This window comes from Ornithodoros turicata, chromosome 3, assembly GCF_037126465.1.
Source record: "Ornithodoros turicata isolate Travis chromosome 3, ASM3712646v1, whole genome shotgun sequence".
Taxonomy (NCBI): domain Eukaryota; kingdom Metazoa; phylum Arthropoda; class Arachnida; order Ixodida; family Argasidae; genus Ornithodoros; species Ornithodoros turicata.
In genome coordinates, this window is record NC_088203.1 from 39,646,959 (window position 1) to 39,665,496 (window position 18,538).

Here is an 18,538-nt window from a genome sequence, read left to right on the forward strand (position 1 = left end):
TAAAATCGGGGAGAAATCGGGCTCAGTTATTCAAACTAACTGTAGCGGTTTGGTACAAACGGTGATGTAACTGCATTTTTCTGCCAAACAAGTAAGTTGGTGCCTTCCTACAGATGTCTCAGTGAGGGCAATTTGCCTGGTAAAAATCGGGTTTCACCCTAAAGAGGCAACCTTCAATTCGGGGTGCAAATTCTGGGAAGAATCGGGTAAAACCCTAAAACTTCAGGCTCTAAGTACAATCTTCCTTTCTGAGAGACTCAATCAAGTGCGAGCACCACAAACAAAGCTATCTGATCATAAAACTATGTGCTGTTGCCGACAAGGCAGTAAACTCACAAACTTAAACTAAAATTGAAAACATGCTTGGGGACAACATGTAAATAAAGTATCATTGGGAAGGGGAACTAAAGGGCCTTGTAATAATCCCAACAGCGAGTGTGCCCACCAACTTGGAGAGTGAACCTCACGAATGCCAAGGATTCTTGTTAAAAATGAAAACATTTTTTACAGGTTCAGGTGTTCTGACAAATGGAGAAACATAGGGCAAGCTGCAACCTGATGCATGTCATGTCATTGACGTGGTTCACCTGAAAGCCAACGACAACACGCGCATTATGCATTGCTCAGCGTTTCGGGTCTTCGAAACTCGCAATCACAATCATCTGATAGGGTGTGAGTTGGGGGCCTGCTGTGAACCCATGTGAAGGTCGACATGGCGTATCGGTGAGCTTGATCATGCCGCATATTAGTGCACTCAGCGGATAACATCACTCTTGTAAACAGAGTAGGTGTGATGTTATCTGGCGAGTGCGCTAACGTCTGGCATGATCGAGCTCATCGATACGTCATGTCGACCTTCCCATGGGCGCGTACCAGGGCCCGAACTCACACCTCATCAGATGATTATGATCTTGAGTTTCGAAGGCCTGAAACACCGAGCTAAGGCGTTATGTGGTAAAAATTAAACACATTCTACCCCTAAGGAGCGCCTACTCGAAAATTTGAGACACTATATCTAATATAAGGCAATCCCACGAGAACACGTGCAGGAAACATGAATGAAAAAGGGTGCAGCATCATCCGCTAACACCCAATGTCTCCCAAAGCATTTGCACAATTTTTCTGCCAGGGGGATGAGCAGCAGAGCCCCTATAGGCACTGCACACCGCTTATAGTCGTCCGTGTCCTTTTGTGCACCGGTTTTCTTGTCCTTCTGGCTCTTTGTTTGATACACTTTGGCTGCATTTGTCTTTGACCAAAAGTCAGTCAAGACAGGAGACCCTTGTCCAATGCTTTTGATGGCTTGGATAGCTAGCGGAGGTTCACTTCATACACTCTGCTTCCTTCTTTCAGTGGAAATAAGCACTGATCTGCAATTGTGCCGCAACTCTCGGAGTTGGAGGTCATCTTCGCGGCTTATGCAAACCTGGCTCCTGGAACTAGAGAGATTCCCGGTTTCGAGCATTTTGGACTTGTCTTGCTGAGCATTCAGTTCAAGGCCGCAACTTCGCAAAGCGGATACAGTGGAGGCCGCTTATAACGTATGTCGCGGGACCACCGAAAGTCTGCACTAGTATAACCAAATACCACATTTTTAGGCCAATATATGACCGAAATTGAGCACCCACCTTTCTGTTACACCACGTTGTGCTCCAGACTGAACAGTGCGGAGTTTCTTCGCAGAGAACACAATTTATGCAACGTCCTCCCGGAGCCTGGAAGAACGCCGTGATTTTTGTCTGGCTTAGTTTCCTGACCGTGTCTTGTACATGCTTCTCCAACAACAGCGCTGCAACTGAATGCCTCGTCGCTCAGTCCATTCTGGGTACAGAAGTCCCTTAGTTTGTGCATACACATTATCGCATCTTTGCGGGACATATCTGCTCCCACAAAGTCCCGATCGTCATCAGAGTCGTTTTCCAGCATGCGCACCTCACAGTTCTGGACGGCCTGCACTATCGCTTGATCGGTGGCTGCTCGCTCACAGATGCAGACATCAGTGCCCGTCAAAAGTGTCTGCTTAAAAAACAAAATCGTTCGCTACAAGATCGTTCCATAAGTTTTGCACGTTGATCGTGTCTCAGATGGCATGGGTGGCGTAATGCAAAGAGAAATATAAAGCCTTCTCGGGCGGCCGACCTCCTCGCAAGACACCCTCGCCTGCATCGTCACAAGGAGATAACAGAAGCGTTATCTGCGATGGGTGATTCATGCTTAGATATTTGCTCACAATGCGCACTGTAATCGGAGTCCCACGTCAGGAGGGACCATTATATAAATGATATTCCTATACATTATGCTCTATGGGAAGAATATTGGTGGTCGGGAAAAGCCACATTGTAAATGGTCCTGCACTGTAAGCAGTTACGTTATAAGTAGGCCCTGATGTTTTAGGGTTAAACCCGATTTTTCCCCAAATTTGCACCCCGAATTGAGGTTCACCTACCTAGGGTTAAACCCGATTTCTACCTGCAAAACTGCACCTAGGCTAGGCACCTCAAGGCATCGACATACTAGTTTCTTACAAAATATGTGACTGTTCCTTACTTCTGGCACTCTGGATAAACAGAACAGTGAACGTTTATTCTACAATAATGCACGATTTCTCCCGGAACTCAGTTTAATGGTAATTTTTCTGCCCGAATTTGCATGAATTTTCGACATCAATTTATTGACCCGATTTCTACCCCCCGAATTTGAAAAAATATAAAACCCGAAAACTTCAGGGTCTAGTTATAAGTGGTCTCCACTGTATTTGTCGGGGGTTCTGCTGTTCCCCAGGGTTGAGATCATGGGCGAACCAAGTGGAGTGCAATGGGGCCATGCCCCCCACCTGGAGCTCCAAGGTCACGCATGAAAGTTTCGCGCTCTGTAGTCGCAGGTCGTCACCATTTTCTCGGATGTCATATGAACCTCTCAACACCCACACAGACTTCAGTACATGTCTCCAGGTAAGGTGGTGGAGGAGGGGGTTGCAAGCCTTGCCCTCCGCCCCACACACACCTAGAAGCTACTTGTCACTCCTTGGGGAAAATGCTGGGAAAGCCCATGGTTGAGATCCTGACCAGTTGACATGATTTTAGGCTCAGTGGCAGAACAGAAGTCAGCGACGCTTGTACCGCCATGGCGTAGTCACATACAGACCCTGGCGACACAAACAATGGCTCCAAATGAACTGGATAGTGAGACGTGTACTCATGAATGGCCCAGCTTCCGGGACATTACGGGAAGAAGTACTTGGTAGTGCTTCGGCGACATCACCACCGCTAGACACATCAACAAAGAGCTGACTTTCGAATTCCAGCACAGAAGTGTTTTTCTTCTTCTTTGTCATCAGCGGCTTCCGCCTGCAGCCACCCCGACGTCCATCGTAAGAATCACCCAAGTTCTAAAACATATCGAGAAATAGAAACTAGAAGTTGGGATCGCAATCCGCTCATAACAAAGAGCAGATAATCCGGCGGCCAGAGGGGCAGGTTGCCAACGGCAACTGAGGAGCGCTCAATCTCAACATGCACAAAAATCATGTGGTACTGATTTTTCACTTCAGGACCCTGGAACTTTCACTTTCCATCAGGGCGCTCTCACTGAAGAAGTTCAGATGGGCAGGAATTTTGAAAAGGACGAGTACTTTCAATTGGTACAAAGATGACATCTCTTCTCAAGATACTGCAAGAGTGTCATTCTCAAGATACTGCTGCCTGAAGAACGACTTTTTGTCATTTTTGCTGTATTGCCTGCCTGCTGCCATGGCACAGAAAAAACAAATTCTGGGACACTTTGGGGCACATTTGAACAGAAATACTTTGGTATCACATATAAGATAGAATTTTCTTGCCAAAATTGTTATTTCCAGAAAATATTTTTTTTCAAAATCACTTTTCACAGGTTGATCCCCGCGAGAGCGCAAAAGGTTATCTTGTACCTGATCCCAATGAATTGCTGGGCATGCTGACTTTTTCAGCCACGTCCTCTGCTTGTTTGAAAATTCTTTGTCTTCAAAGTGGTCATCATTCCCGACTGCACACAGCACTGTACCCATACTGATGCCCTGAAGCGAAAATAAGTAAATAAATAAGCAGTTTCATTTATGTGGTCTTTTGGAAGTATATCTGTGTTATGTTTGAGGTTGTTAAATATTGTATAAGTGGATAAATCTGAGTGCTCAATAATTCCCTAATTTGTCAGGAACCAGGACCAGGCAATTATTCGTGGAACCTTAAATTTGCGGTATCGCAGTGTGTCGACACTGCATCAGGCGTCTTAGGGGCCGTCCACCTTGAACTTCCAGGAAGAAGTTAGCAAAAGGTATCACAACTATACGATAGCTTGTTGCATTTGTCTTCGTTTTGAGCCCTTCCGACTCGACGAATGCAGAGGAGGAGGATGAGTGACGTTTGGTGGAAAGGGGAGTGCTGTCTGACTGCCACAGCCAGCGCCGCGTGAGTCACTAGGACTGAAAGGCTTTGACCTTGACCTAGCCTGGGGGACGGAAGAATGCACGTTATCAGCCATGGGTACGCAGACCTACCGGCGATGGGATTTCGAGATAGCCGTACTCGCACAAAAAAAAAGCTTCGACTTAAAAGGGCCCAAATATATAGGAAGCATTGGGACCTGGATCGAGACGCAAAAAATATTCGAGATAACCGATATTTCAAGATGAGCGAGTTCGAGTTAACGAGGGTTTACTGTATGTAGTTACAATTTTACAAACTAATTGTAACTGAGTTACTTTTTAAAAGTAACTTACCCATGACAGCTCTACTTAAACCCATACACGCTTGCTGGACGACACACAAGGGACAAATCACGGGACACCTGTCTCCACTTACAGTGCAGAAAAACTGAACATTTTGTGAAGCAATGTGGTGTAATAGCGTAAGAAACCAGTTACATAAGCTGCCTTAGCATCCTGGGCCAAATTTTTTACATATTCTGCTCGTGTATTGTTCTGTCATTGATTCGAATATTTCACGGAACTTTAAACTCGTGAACAAAAAAGTGTTCGCAAATTTCGCGAAAGTTACTCCTTCTGCAGTAATTAACCAAAGCAAAAGTGATATCAGAATGCCTGCATTTCGATCAAAGGTCAAAATGAAGGCTTTGAAACATAAGCAATAAATATAGTCACATATCACACGTCTTGCATGATAGCTGGAGAGCACAGATTTCGAGGCAAAAGGAATACGGGCAGCACGAAATGACTCACGACTGTGTCTGCCCTACTGGTGACGAATGTCCTTCAAAAAGGCACGGTCCATCTCCAAATTGAAATGCGCAGGTTTGTGTCTTTCCCAATGGAACTTTTTTACAACAGCCTATACGCATGACCTAGAGGCGCTGGAGAGGGTTATCTTTGTCAGCACTAGCTCCCACAGTACGGGGACGACAGAAGTGTGGACCAGTGGGGAGACCGCACAAATGCCCAATTGTGCCTGATTTCCCGATTTGAATAACTGCCTAATTTTTTCAACACTGCGACACTTGCTAGCAGCAACCATTCTGTCCTTGAGACCTATACCAGCCAATCATGAGTTGCAGGTGCCGTTTTATTGCTGTTCTTTTTTAGTATATAACGTGCGTGCGACACATTGTAAAAAGCGCTGCAAGAGCACAGGTTTTGATGAGTGTCATCTGACCACTAAAAGCGACATATAGCATTGTTCCTGTGCACTAATGGCATCAATCTATTTATCCATGAGGTTAAGCTTGTTATGCATAAGTGCACACTGTACACTGCAGCAGAAAATTTTCTGATGGGTTACAAATTCTGGGGTACAGTATTTAAACTTTTGACATGACAGACACAGCTGACAGTTTTGAGCGAAGCTGGAGGGTTTTAATACCAGGACTCCTAAGACTGCCGCACATCATTCATATCAAAGTATGCACCAAGATCACATCATTCTCAAAAATTTTTCGTTCTTCTTTCTTTCTTCAGATAACTGTTTGCTACCTGGCTCTTCCTTCACCATGGTATTTGTGAATGTGAAATGCCCACGCACCCATCTTTAGTGTACAATCAAACTACAAACTCTTTTGAAGATACTGCACCTGCTTGTTCGATGATCAGCATTAGTTCCTTGGAATCTGGTTTGGGACCTGGCGCCTGCTTCATGGGTGTTGCTCACCTCATGTGTTCATCTCACCCCTGGATGGACAGCCGTGGCAAAACGGCAGCTTCCCTTGCATGCGTTGCACTTGAACCACATGTATGTCTGTGTCCCCACTGTGGCGAGCGCCTTCACACAGAAATTCACTTGCGTACCTGTTTCACATTAGAGTTAGAAATGAAAAACTTTGAAGGGCAAGAGCGAGTTCAAGGGAGACTTCGGAACAATCTTTAAAAAAAAAGTGTTGCACAACGCTTTCGGTACGTATTGGCTCCCAAAATACTGGCCATGGGAATGGTTTCCCTCTTACGCGATGTATTATGCGGAAATATCAGCTAATCTAAATTCAAACCACAGTCGAGGGAGGAAGTGTCCAGAACTTCCCTTTCCCAGAGCGCCAGCATGAAGCCAACGTATGATGTCACAGGATATGCAGAAGCAGTAGAAACGGCACACGTACGTGTGTGTCGCGGCTGGTCATAGCGGTTTAGGAGCAGTGTTCCATCGTGGGTTCAGGTCATTACGACCACGTATCCTTTTCGTCCAACTCTGACGAGTGCAACAAAGCTTCTTCCGCGTCAGCGTTGGACATCAGCATCCGTGTTGAACAGGTATTCCGCGCATATCATGAGTCTTCCTTCAGAGGCTCATCTATATCTATATACTTTCAGTTCTATCAAAATTGTTATGATTATCACGGGAAGTAATATCTGCACTACCTTGTGCACTCATATTTCTTTGAATCTTGTTTTTGCGTACGCACCCCGCTGAGTGAACACAGGAGCATCCGGGAACAGCGCATGAACAGTGTGGCTCTGCAACACTTTTCGTTGTTGGAATGTTGGAAGACAAATAGCTCGTGCATCAGAAGTCCTCCGATCTCACACATTTCAGATTACAAATGGCTGCCGGATTGCTGTTGAAAATGATGCCTCCCACTCGAGGCCGCACGTTTTTCGTGTCTCAAGAGCCAAAATAAGCAAAACCGGACACAGAAATCGACTTGTCACCACAAGTTTCGATAAAGCACCTCGGACCACCTCCTTCATCATTCACTGTTGCACAAAAACAACAAGAAAACTACAAGGCGTTGAATGCACACAAGCACAAATCAAGCAGACGCATGCCCAATGATGTACGACAAGCACCCAGTGTTGCGTGCAACAAGTTCTTTCGATGACGGCTCACAGCTGCCGCTCCTGACATTTCAAAAATCATTTTTGTGACGTCTTTGCCATTTTCAGGCTAGGTATTCCGTGACTGTGTTCGAAACACATTGATAATTGTAAAAGTAACACAAGCCTGCAACAGATTTTCTTCCAAAGTCTCCCTTCAAAAAACATACTTCAGGAGGGAAATTGATTTCATCCTAGTTTTCGCTTTCCCAGATGCACTACCGAAGGTATGATTTCGGGGGGTTTGAACCTTAACGTTTGCGACACTTTCCACCTACCTTTATTTTTTGAGGTTATCAGTGAAGCATCAGTTTCAGTGGACACCGACACAGTGTCTGGCTCTGGCTCGCCACCATTGCTTTCGTCATATCCGCTCGCACTGGTACTATCGTTTCCGTCATCACTTCCGCGGCTGTCCCAGCTCAAAGAGTACGTATGATCCCCATGAGGGATCATCTTGACATTGTTCTCCAGTGCGCAACCGAGCGACTGTTCGATCACTTCAAAACATTCGCTCTCGGGTTCCTGCAAAAGTGCATTCAATATGTCACGATCGTTTGTAGAAAGTTGTCCCACAGAGTTCCAAAAACTATTCTCTGCATTCCGGTGTGCATACACAAAGCACACATCCGGGCCATGTTCCTGGGAAAAATTGGGGCAGCGATCAATGAAATTCATGCCAGTTAAATGCCTCGGAATTAGGCACACTCTTTAGGACATTCGGGGGCACCTTCACATTCAATGCACTATGTACATCATATGTACGGAAGTTAATCAAGTCCCTCGACACACAGGCATCTTGTAGGACAAAGTACTTACGCTCTGGTCATTCTTGTGCCGAAGACGCTCACAAACTGAACACACATGTACAAATGGCTTCTGCTGAAAGCCGTGTTCAAAGACCTTTGTTGTACTCATGTAACGTCGCCGAATCCGTCACATCTCCCCATCCCACTCTGCTGTGCGCCTCGCTATCTGAGCTCTGTGCCTTCGTCGCCTTGCCTCGGCTTCTACTTCACGCGTAGTAGGATCAGCCTGCCGCCTCTAGCTCCACGGTGTCTGCTTCTTGTACAGAAGGATTTGCTAGTCGCTTTCGCCGTATCTGTGAGGCCTTTGAGTTTCAGCGGCAGTTGCTAATCGTTGGTTCATATCGCCTTCGGTTTCACCTTCACGCTTTCGACGTCTGGCTTCTCGTAAGGCTACTAAACGTTCCATTCTCTGTTCTTCAGTCTCAGCTTGATGCCTTCGGCGGCGTCTTAATGGAACGGTTGTTACAGAGCTGCGGGAGGACAGCCCGTCCGGTTCTACCAGCACTCTATTTTGCCCAAGTGCTGCTTCGGTGTCACGCGTACATACTACACAAGTAATTTTACGTCGTTGGGATACGCACATCTTGTAAGATTTAAAACAGCATGTAGGAACATGTCATCAGTCACTCCGAGTCCAGCAACTCAAGATGGGCGTAACCATCATCCAATGTCGCATTCATAAGCGGACGCTCTCAGTAGTAAATACTACTGCCATGGCCACGGTGAAATGAAAAAAAAAAGTACAAAATAAGTAACTAAAAGTCGTAGGCTGTCATCAGTTGTCATGTCATGTGTTGATGCATGGAGTTATGAGGACTGGGACGAGGTAGGGGACGGTGCACCCTCGAGATCCAATACTGCGCTTTCTTTCCATGCTCTCGTGTAGTATTAGACCGTGATTAGACGGCGCCTTTTTTCGTACAATTCTAATGCTGAGGCATTAAAAAAAACACACATGTGGACTTACGTCAGAAGATTGCACGTCGTCCCCATTCAGGCGTAGCGTTGGGACTGCATCGCTCGTTAGCCTCGTCCGTGAAAACGCAATACCAGCTTCTTTTGCAGCCGCAGCATTCAGCGTATTAGCTATGAATGAGTCCGCTGTGAAATGCTCACTACACACAACTATGTTCAGGTTGTAGGGTAAGTCCCCTTGTGGCCACAAAGCATCGAGCCACAACTGTCTCCGGGGGTTCCTCCTCGGAAGCGCATGGAAGGTTGCCCCCTGCGATGAACAACGCGGTACAGCACAGCGCCGCGACATTCTGAAGATTCAGTTGGGATATAAATAAAGAGCACAAGCACTAAGCAGTGTTGCAGAAGCAAATTAATACCAGCAAGCAAGCTGACAAAACCACGTGCTCCGTACCGAATGGGCACTCGTTCAGATTCAACAATAACAATGCACCCAGTGTTGCCAAAGTATCCTTCGTGCAGCGTTCCGTACAGCTCGTAGCAGACGACAACATGGAGGACGCGTAAAGTAAAGCACTGAAAATAAAACTGCAACTTCACTGTTTGTGTATTGAATTTCAGTTTCCGGAGAGGAGTGGAGTGGAGTGGCGTATAGGAAGACGGGAGATGTCTGCCTGTCAGCACGTCAACACCGACGGCAAGTTTCTCCCGCTGGAAAAGGGGAGGGATGGGGGGAGGGAAAGAGAGAGGAGAGAAGGAATCAGTCAGGGGAGGTCGGGGTGGCAAGGGTCCAATGTTGCAGGGGTGGTCTTGGAGGTCTGGGTGGGTCAGGGAGGCTCTCAGGGTCCGGGCAGGTCCTTGGAGTAGAGCCCTGCACCATCCGTGGATGGAAGCGGATGAAAGCGGCGTGGAGCGGCGTGAACCGTGAATGGAAGCGGAAGATTTGGATGAAAATTTAGCACTTCCTGCGGTGTGCGGATCGGGATCGGATGCTGATGGCTCGAGGTCGGATGCGGATGTACCGCGTGCTCTAATTTTTCGACCCGCAATTTATTTGTATTGCGCGCCGACAGCGAGCGCATGCTCGGGTTCACCTTTGACCATGCACGGCCATGACGGGAGAGGAGGCATTCTGGCATCCGAACCACGCGAGCACCGGCGAGGTAGCCTTCCACGCGTTGCAGAAGTCTCTCCATATCGCATTTGTTGAAAGGTTTTACCTTTGCTTGTCGTCGTGAGTACTTCCGTAACAGCATGGAAGCATTCGAAATTATACCAACATATGCTTCCTGCGGTCTTTACGTGCCCTTCGAAACGTGCGGATTTTGCGGATCGGATGCGGACGTAAATGGTTGTGTATGCTGCGGATGCGTATCGGACGCGGATAACGTGTGCGGGTCGGATGCGGATGCTAAAAATCTCATCCGCGCAGGGCTCTACCTTGGGGGTCCTACGCTGCCGTGGGTGACGTCAGACAGTGGAGGGTGGCGATGGCAGCTGGTGAGGTGGTCCTTTTGAGGGTCACGGGTGGCTCTTGGTGTCCTGGCAGGTCCGGGGTCCTACGCTGCCCTAAGCAGCGTCAGGCCGTGGGCGTCCGGAGGGTGGCAGCTACAGGCGGGTGTCCAGGCCTGTAGAGCTCAGGAACTGCAGCAGCTGCATCTGGATACGTCGGGGATGGTGTCGTGGGCCCATGGGGTAGACCAGGTTAACCAGGCTGTGGTCGGTGATGCCGGCGCTGGACAAGTTCTGAAAAAGAAGATCTCTCTGAGAAGCGGGTACTGCAGCGGGTGATTAGGTGGCCAACACTCTCCTGGACACCGCAGGTTCCGCAGCGTGGGTCGTCGAACAGGCCGATCGTGAAGCCGTACGCCCGGGATTTCAGTGTCCCGAGGAGGAGGAGTGTCGTTGGGAGGAACCCGGGAAGGGAAAGGTGGTGGAGAGGAGGAGAGGAAAAGGGGTGGAGTGGAAGAACGAGCGGAATCCGCTCGGGGGGAGGATAGCTGCGTCCATGGGCCGACTTTAGGGGAACTGTGCCGGCGTACGCCTATTACACATCTGAGGGAAACCCAGGAAAAACCCCAGACGGCACAGCCGGCCCGCGGATTCGAACCGCGGACCTCCCAGTCTCCAAGCGCACGCGTTACCGCTGCACCACCGGAGGTGGTTTCAGTGTCCCATTTCTGTTTTTTTAAGCATTTTGATGAACTTCCCCGTTTTTCGCTTCTTTTTTTTTTTTTTTTTTTTTCTTACACGGTTGCTGAGTGGAGTAGACTGTCGTCTGCTTGTTTTGTCACGAAAGCAAACGGTTTTTTCACGGCCGAAATTGATGGAAAGGTAGAATCTGTTTGGCCTGTTTTAGATGACGATGGTAACCACATTTTCCAAAACGGTGAGGCCGTTTTTGCAACAGAGGGTAGGCCTCATTATAATCACTTTCAAACGCATTATCAAAGACGGTGTAGAACCAAAAAAGATGCTGAAGTGAACTTGTAAGAAGCAGTGTAACCCGATACACGGGCAAAAGAATGAGTTCGCTGCCTCAGATCACAATGCTTCTTACGATGCAACACGAATGAGGAGGCAACTACGCATGGTGTAAAAAATAAATAAATACAGAGAGAGAGAGCTCTCTTTAAATTTTTTACACCATGCGTTCGCATGTCAAGCGTTATTATTCTTCGTAATTGCAAATGCTTGGTGCTCTTACGGACGGGCGCCGAGTATTAGCCATCGGACAGCGACCCCATAGGACCCACCCTTGGTTCTTAGACATCTGCTGCTGATGAAGGAATCCAAAACGTGGACAATTTCACGGAAGATATCCCTACCTATAGGAGCAGTAGCAAATCCAAGGGGGGGGGGGATGAATGATTATTGTGCTACCATTTAATAATTTGGACTTTCTCTACATGTTCAATAAAACGTCGCATCCGTACAAACTCAGCCGACTTGTCATACACTTTGACGATATATTCCGTTTCAAGGAAAGGACACGAAAAGATAGTGATCCCCGCGAATAATATCGGCATCTATTTGCGCTGCACAATAAAATATACTGTATAAGTGGTTAAATTCGCGGGCTCGATAATTCGCGAATTTGTGAGAAGCCAGGATCAGGCAATTACTCGTGGAACCTTAAATTCGCGGTACCGCGCTGCGTCCACCCTGCATCTTAGGGACCATCCACTTTGAACTTCCTGAAAGAAGCTAATAAAAGGTATCATCAGTGGGTAACTCGTTCAATTTGTCTTCCTTTTGAGCACTTCTGACTGCAAGGGTTACGATTAAGGGGTCCTACTCGACTTTTATCTGTGTCATTGTCATTGCCGAATTGCCCTGTCTCCCGTCATTCTTTTCATCGCATCGAGCAGGAGCGATTGGCACTCGATAGTGATGCGGCAACTTTTACAAAGGTCTATTCGTGTGGCAGAGTGCATAAACGCTTGCTGGATGATCCAGGCTTACAATGAACTGGAATCACGGGACGCCTACATCATCGCGGGATTTGTACATGAGGGCTGGACAACAGTCTGGAGTTGCAGCGGCGAACTGAACACTTTGCGAGACAATGCAGTGTAATAGCGTATAAGAAACCCTGTGTACATAAGTTGCCTCAGCGTCCTGGGCCAAACTTCTTACAGATTTCGTTCACGTATTTTTCTGTCATTGGTTCGAACATTTCGCGGGACTTTAAATTCGCGAAAAAACGGGCCTTCGCGAATTTCGCGAAAAATAGGTCCTCGCGAAAATTACTACTTATACAACCTTTGAACTATCTTATCTGACATCGAGAGCGCCCTGTTTGCTGGAGGAAGGAATACAGCCCCCAACCCTTTGAGTGATAAAGTATGGGAGTTGCTTTGTTTTGGTCATATAGATAGAGACGTAAAGTCTCCCGGATTTGAAAAAAGAGTGAAAACCGAGATGAAAATAGTGCATATTTTCTATGCCTTGGATACCTCCAGCAAGGTTTGCAGCGTTCGTTAGAACGAAGATTGTATGGTGTTGGATTAGATTAAGTCATGAAGATGATTTTATTGTCCAATGATAGATTATTTTCCTGTGTTGTTGTTTACGTGGCGCCGCTTAAAGTCTTCCTCTGTTCTTCAGCGTTAAGTCTGTGCTATAATGTAATAAGTATTTCTCCTTTTGATAGATTGATTAGCTATTATTTGTCTATGTGTTGGATGGTGCGCACGTTTGCCCCACTATTAATTGCTGATTGTGTTGTTTCTCGTTATTTCCTTACCTCCATGCTGTTCAATTAATAAGAACTTGATTAATTAAAAGTTGTGTAATTTTGGAATATGAAACTTAGATTCCCTATTGCGCTCGAAAGGTTATGACAGATATTCACACTATTGCAATGATGGTTCTCAGGTATAGGAATATTAGACCTTTTATAATACAACTTGTAATTTGATTGTAATCATATTGATCAACAATATCTTCTTTGTAGTGGTATAGATTTTATTTCCTCTTGTGTTCGTGTCGTTCGTGTTCCGTGGTATTCCATACATCTATCGGCACCCGTTTTCAACAAATCGAGGGCAGATATAATCAGATCTGGTTGTTGGCTATAGTGGCGTGCTATGTGGTGAAGTTCATTTTTAACATATCTATTTTCTGTGTTGATAAAACAAAGTAAAGCTTGTAGTGTCTCTTAGAATGAAAATTGTATAGTGTTCGATTAGATTATGTCACGAGGATGATTTTATGATAGTTAAAATGATAGATTATTTGTAGTGGTATAGATTTTATTTCCTCTTGTGTTCGTGTCGTTCGTGTTCCGTGGTATTCCATACATCTATCGGCACCCGTTTTCAACAAATCAGGGCAGATATAATCAGATCTGGTTGTTGGCTATAGTGGCGTGCTATGTGGTGAAGTTCATTTTTAACATATCTATTTTCTGTGTTGATAAAACAAAGTAAAGCTTGTAGTGTCTCTTAGAATGAAAATTGTATAGTGTTCGATTAGATTATGTCACGAGGATGATTTTATGATAGTTAAAATGATAGATTATTTGTAGTGGTATAGATTTTATTTCCTCTTGTGTTCGTGTCGTTCGTGTTCCGTGGTATTCCATACATCTATCGGCACCCGTTTTCAACAAATCAGGGCAGATATAATCAGATCTGGTTGTTGGCTATAGTGGCGTGCTATGTGGTGAAGTTCATTTTTAACATATCTATTTTCTGTGTTGATAAAACAAAGTAAAGCTTGTAGTGTCTCTTAGAATGAAAATTGTATAGTGTTCGATTAGATTATGTCACGAGGATGATTTTATGATAGTTAAAATGATAGATTATTTGTAGTGGTATAGATTTTATTTCCTCTTGTGTTCGTGTCGTTCGTGTTCCGTGGTATTCCATACATCTATCGGCACCCGTTTTCAACAAATCAGGGCAGATATAATCAGATCTGGTTGTTGGCTATAGTGGCGTGCTATGTGGTGAAGTTCATTTTTAACATATCTATTTTCTGTGTTGATAAAACAAAGTAAAGCTTGTAGTGTCTCTTAGAATGAAAATTGTATAGTGTTCGATTAGATTATGTCACGAGGATGATTTTATGATAGTTAAAATGATAGATTATTTGTAGTGGTATAGATTTTATTTCCTCTTGTGTTCGTGTCGTTCTTGTCCCATGGTCTTCCAGGGTCTGTGCTGTTCACAATTAATTACATACATCTATCGGCACCCGTCTTCACAAATCAGTGCAGGTATCGTCAGAGCTGGTTGTTGGCTAGGAGCGTGCTATGTGGTGAAGTTCATTTTTAACATATATATTTTCTGTGTTGGAAGGGAGTTGCCTCAGGACAGAAGCCGCCGATATTTCGAACAGAGACTGTTCTTACGGTGCCCAGAAGAAGGACAGTCTCTGTTCGAAATATCGGCGGCTTCTGTCCTGAGGCAACTCCCTTCCTACATTCTACCGGTTCGCTGGATTTCTACCCAACTATTTTCTGTGTTGGATTCATAAAACAAAGTAAGGTTTGTAGTGTCTCTTAGAATGAAAATTGTATAGTGTTCGATTAGATTGTGTCACGAGAATGATTTTATGATAGTTAAAATGATATAGATTATTCTCCTCTGTTGTTTTGATTAAGAATAACTTCTTTGTAGTGGTATAGATTTTATTTCCTCTTGTGTTCGTGTCCCATGGTATTCCAGGGTCTGTGCTGTTCGCATTTAATTACATACAACTATCAGAACTTCCCGCTGTTGCACTGATGGTTCTCACGTATAGGAATATTAGACTTTTTATAATACAACTTGTAATTTTGTTTGTAATCATATTGATTAAGAATATCTTCTTTGATTAAATGTGGTGCCCGTTTCTCGTTTTGATATGGTATTGTGTAGCTATTCTTTCCCTACTTGAAGCCAGATGTAAGCAAATTAAATATACAAGGTGCTTGACATTCCATGGTGTTAAGCACAACGTGTGTGTGCCACAGGTGTTAATACACCTGAACACATTAGGTCTGGTGATAAAATTTGTGGTCCTTTTCTGGTTTCTCTCTCTCTGTATACTGGCTTGCGCCATAATCTAGTGCACGGTTATCTCCGCATTGGTGTTCTTAATTGAAGAGTTATGACCAGTGAAACATTTTACCTACCTCCCACCAATATTTATGCCTTGTACCGAAAATGTATAGCTGCAAAAGTAATTGAAACTACTTTGTAGTAGTTGGAGCTGTAGTTTAATTACCGTTTGAAAAAGTAGTTAGTTTGTAGTTACAATTACTATTAATACAAGTAGTTAGTAGTTGTAGTTAAACTACTTTCAAAGTAGTTACTGCCCATCACTGCATGTTCGGATCGCACGTCACAGCAAACGTCAACGAGCACGTTACCATAAAGACTGCCGCGCCCGTGATGGACTGCAAAATCGCTTGTAAAGAAAGCGTTTACTGTTCCTGTGCCATGACGCACGCTTCTCATGTGCTCTGCGTGCAGCAGCATCGGCCGCATCATGCCCAGGTATGCCGCAGTGTCCTGGAATTCATTGAAAGAACATGTCGTGTCCAGCAGCCACTACCTCTGCGTGTAGTTTTCATCAATCAATCAATCAGCAACTACAGGGTTGCCAGCACTTGTAGTTCCTGCAGACACTATAGGGACTGCAGAGCGGCCTGGGAATCCGAGATAATACCCCACTAGGTCCGTGAATGAGCCGACGCTATTCGGGACGACGACGAAGTGTTTTGGCGTGCGCTTTCCTGCTCCGTAATTTTTGTGTCAATTCTTTCGCTTCTCTCTTTTTCTGTTCCTGTTTTATCTCATCCAGGCCTGGCTTTCAGCAGGCCCTGCCTCGCTGCAAGGCGCGGGACGGCCTGTGCATCTCCCCCGGGAATGGAGAGTGTTCGCAGCAACTGCAGCGGTGGTAGTGACACTGACTGTTCCAGTAGCAGCACGATCATCCTCCGAAAGCGACTAAGCGACAACGCCATGGTCACGTCTTCGGACGACGATGATGACCAACCGTTCGAGGAAGTCCGCAAAAGGGCGCGGAAGACCGCCCGTCTGAACTCGGCGCGGCTTGCCCCTCCTGAGGGAAGTACGGTGATCTTTGCCCCACGGGACCCGACTGTGAGCCTTGCCAGGCTGAATCACCTGAGACTCTCCGAGTTCCTTACGTCTGAGCAACCGGGAAAAATTAAGGAAATACGACCGAACTATGCGAAGAACATCATCGCGGTGGAAGCCATTTCGCCGCTTGCCAAAGGCCCTCTCTGGGGACTCGAGAGGATCTGCTCGATCCCTGTCCGTGCGATATGAACCGCGCCCGGCTGATTCGTGCTATGGCGTTATCACCGGTGTCGACACCTCACTGTCCGACAACCAGATAAGGCTGGCGATCCGGTCTGACGCCCCGGTCATTGCAGCGAGGCGAATAAAGAGGGATGCCGGTGCTGTGAGGCTCACATTCCTCGGGACTCTCAAGCCGCGAGAGATCAGTCTTCATCTCCTCACGATGTGAGTTAAGCACTACCTACCGTACGCACCGCAATGCCACAACTGCCTGAAACATGGGCATGTTGCTGCGTGCTGTCTTCGGAAGAAGGTCTGCGCAAACTGTGGAACGTCTCATGACGGTTCTGCCTGCCCGCAAGACGACCCCCTATGCGCGAATTGCCAGGGCAATCATCTAGCAACCAGAGCCGTATATTAAAAGGGAGTCTGGCCATTAATGGGTCATGGCTATACCTGAAGCTCCACCCACTTTTTCAGCTTTCCGACCAATGAAGTCTTGAAATATGGGGCGCTATCAATCAGCCTATCCTCACTATTTGCCCCCCTATCCAACATGGGCAGCGCCATTTTGGGTGGCAAGTGGATTGGATGGGATTGAAATGGATACCTCTCGCAATCTGCAAAAGTAGTGGATTGTTGGTGCAAATTTGATAAGCGCCACCTAGGGAGCGTAAGGCACGTCGGGAATTGTCGTCTGCTTCCGTCGTTGTACCGCTGCCGTCAGAACCACCTGCTGGGACACATTCTGTTGTCGGTATGATTTTTAAACAAATCTACATGAATAGTTGGAATATAAGAGGCAAGAATGTTTATATCCATGAAATCCAGCTGTTAAAAATAAGATTGTACAGCACAGCGCCGTTTTTGTTATGATTTCGTTGTGATCGCCGTGTTCACTAGGCCTAACACCGGCGACAAAACGTATTATTTTCAGTTAGATATCGATGGATGAGCATAAGTTAAAACTGATTTCCGAGAAATTTATATTAGGATGTACATTTGCAGCGTAAAATCAGGTTAGTCTGTGAAAATTTTTTGTCACGAAATCCCCGCTTCACTGTGTTTGTTTTCGTCGCCATTTTGGGTGGCAGTATGGTGTCATGGCGACCCCCTTGGTGAAAAGCAAACCAATCAGAGGAGCGAAACTGTGATTGACAGGTCGAGCCTCTTTTTGTGACTCCTCCCAATGGCCAGACTCCCTTTTAATATACGGCTCTGCTAGCAACATCCAACGACTGCCCCAAGCGGAAACAGCAGTGGCGCATTGCAAGGGAGCGTTCGCGCTCCAATAGCAGTTACCAGGTAGGCAAAGGTGAAGGTCCAGAAAGAGGAACGCCGCGAGCACCGCAGACGGCGGCGGCGGAGAAGACTGCAGTCACGACACCGTGCTGCCTCTAGCAATGAGGCTGGTGGGCCCCCTCCATTGAGCGACAGTGACTTTCCTCCCCTGCCCCACCCTCGCGATGCTCTGCCAACGCATGTTGAGGCCAGTGGCGACCCGCTGCCGACCCACTCTCAGAAGGCCCGCCGGCCATCACCGATCCGAGCGAACGACGACCCTGGAGACATGCAGGTCGTGGTGATCAGGCTACTCTTCGCGGCATTAAAAGCCATTGTCGCCGCTTGTCCTGAGTGCAAGGCACTTGCTGAAATTAGATCCGTCCTACAGCTCGAGAACGCCATCGCTCCCACCTTATTATCCGGCCCTAAGCGTAGCAGCCGCTAAGATCAGCAGGGCGCCCTTACCGCTCCGCCACTGG

General features: G+C 46.4%; 1 protein-coding gene and 1 pseudogene across 4 annotated transcripts in view; one reads left to right on the forward strand and one right to left on the reverse strand.

The window, feature by feature from the left end:
* Nucleotides 1–9,470, reverse strand: part of LOC135388423 (uncharacterized) — an 84,789-nt gene extending 75,319 nt beyond the window's left edge. For all 4 annotated transcript variants that reach the window (XM_064617980.1, XM_064617979.1, XM_064617981.1 and 1 more), the window contains exons 1-4: nucleotides 9,068–9,470; nucleotides 7,570–7,816; nucleotides 6,058–6,271; nucleotides 3,926–4,051 (exon numbers count right to left, since the gene is read on the reverse strand). In XM_064617980.1, coding sequence (XP_064474050.1) covers nucleotides 6,144–6,271; nucleotides 7,570–7,816; nucleotides 9,068–9,364 — 672 coding nt within the window. In that variant the 5' untranslated portion in view covers nucleotides 9,365–9,470 and the 3' untranslated portion in view covers nucleotides 3,926–4,051; nucleotides 6,058–6,143. The remainder of the gene's footprint in view (nucleotides 1–3,925; nucleotides 4,052–6,057; nucleotides 6,272–7,569; nucleotides 7,817–9,067) is intronic.
* Nucleotides 9,471–10,505: 1,035 nt separating this feature from the next.
* LOC135389353 (uncharacterized) lies at nucleotides 10,506–18,236 on the forward strand (annotated as a pseudogene).
* Nucleotides 18,237–18,538: the final 302 nt, after the last annotated feature.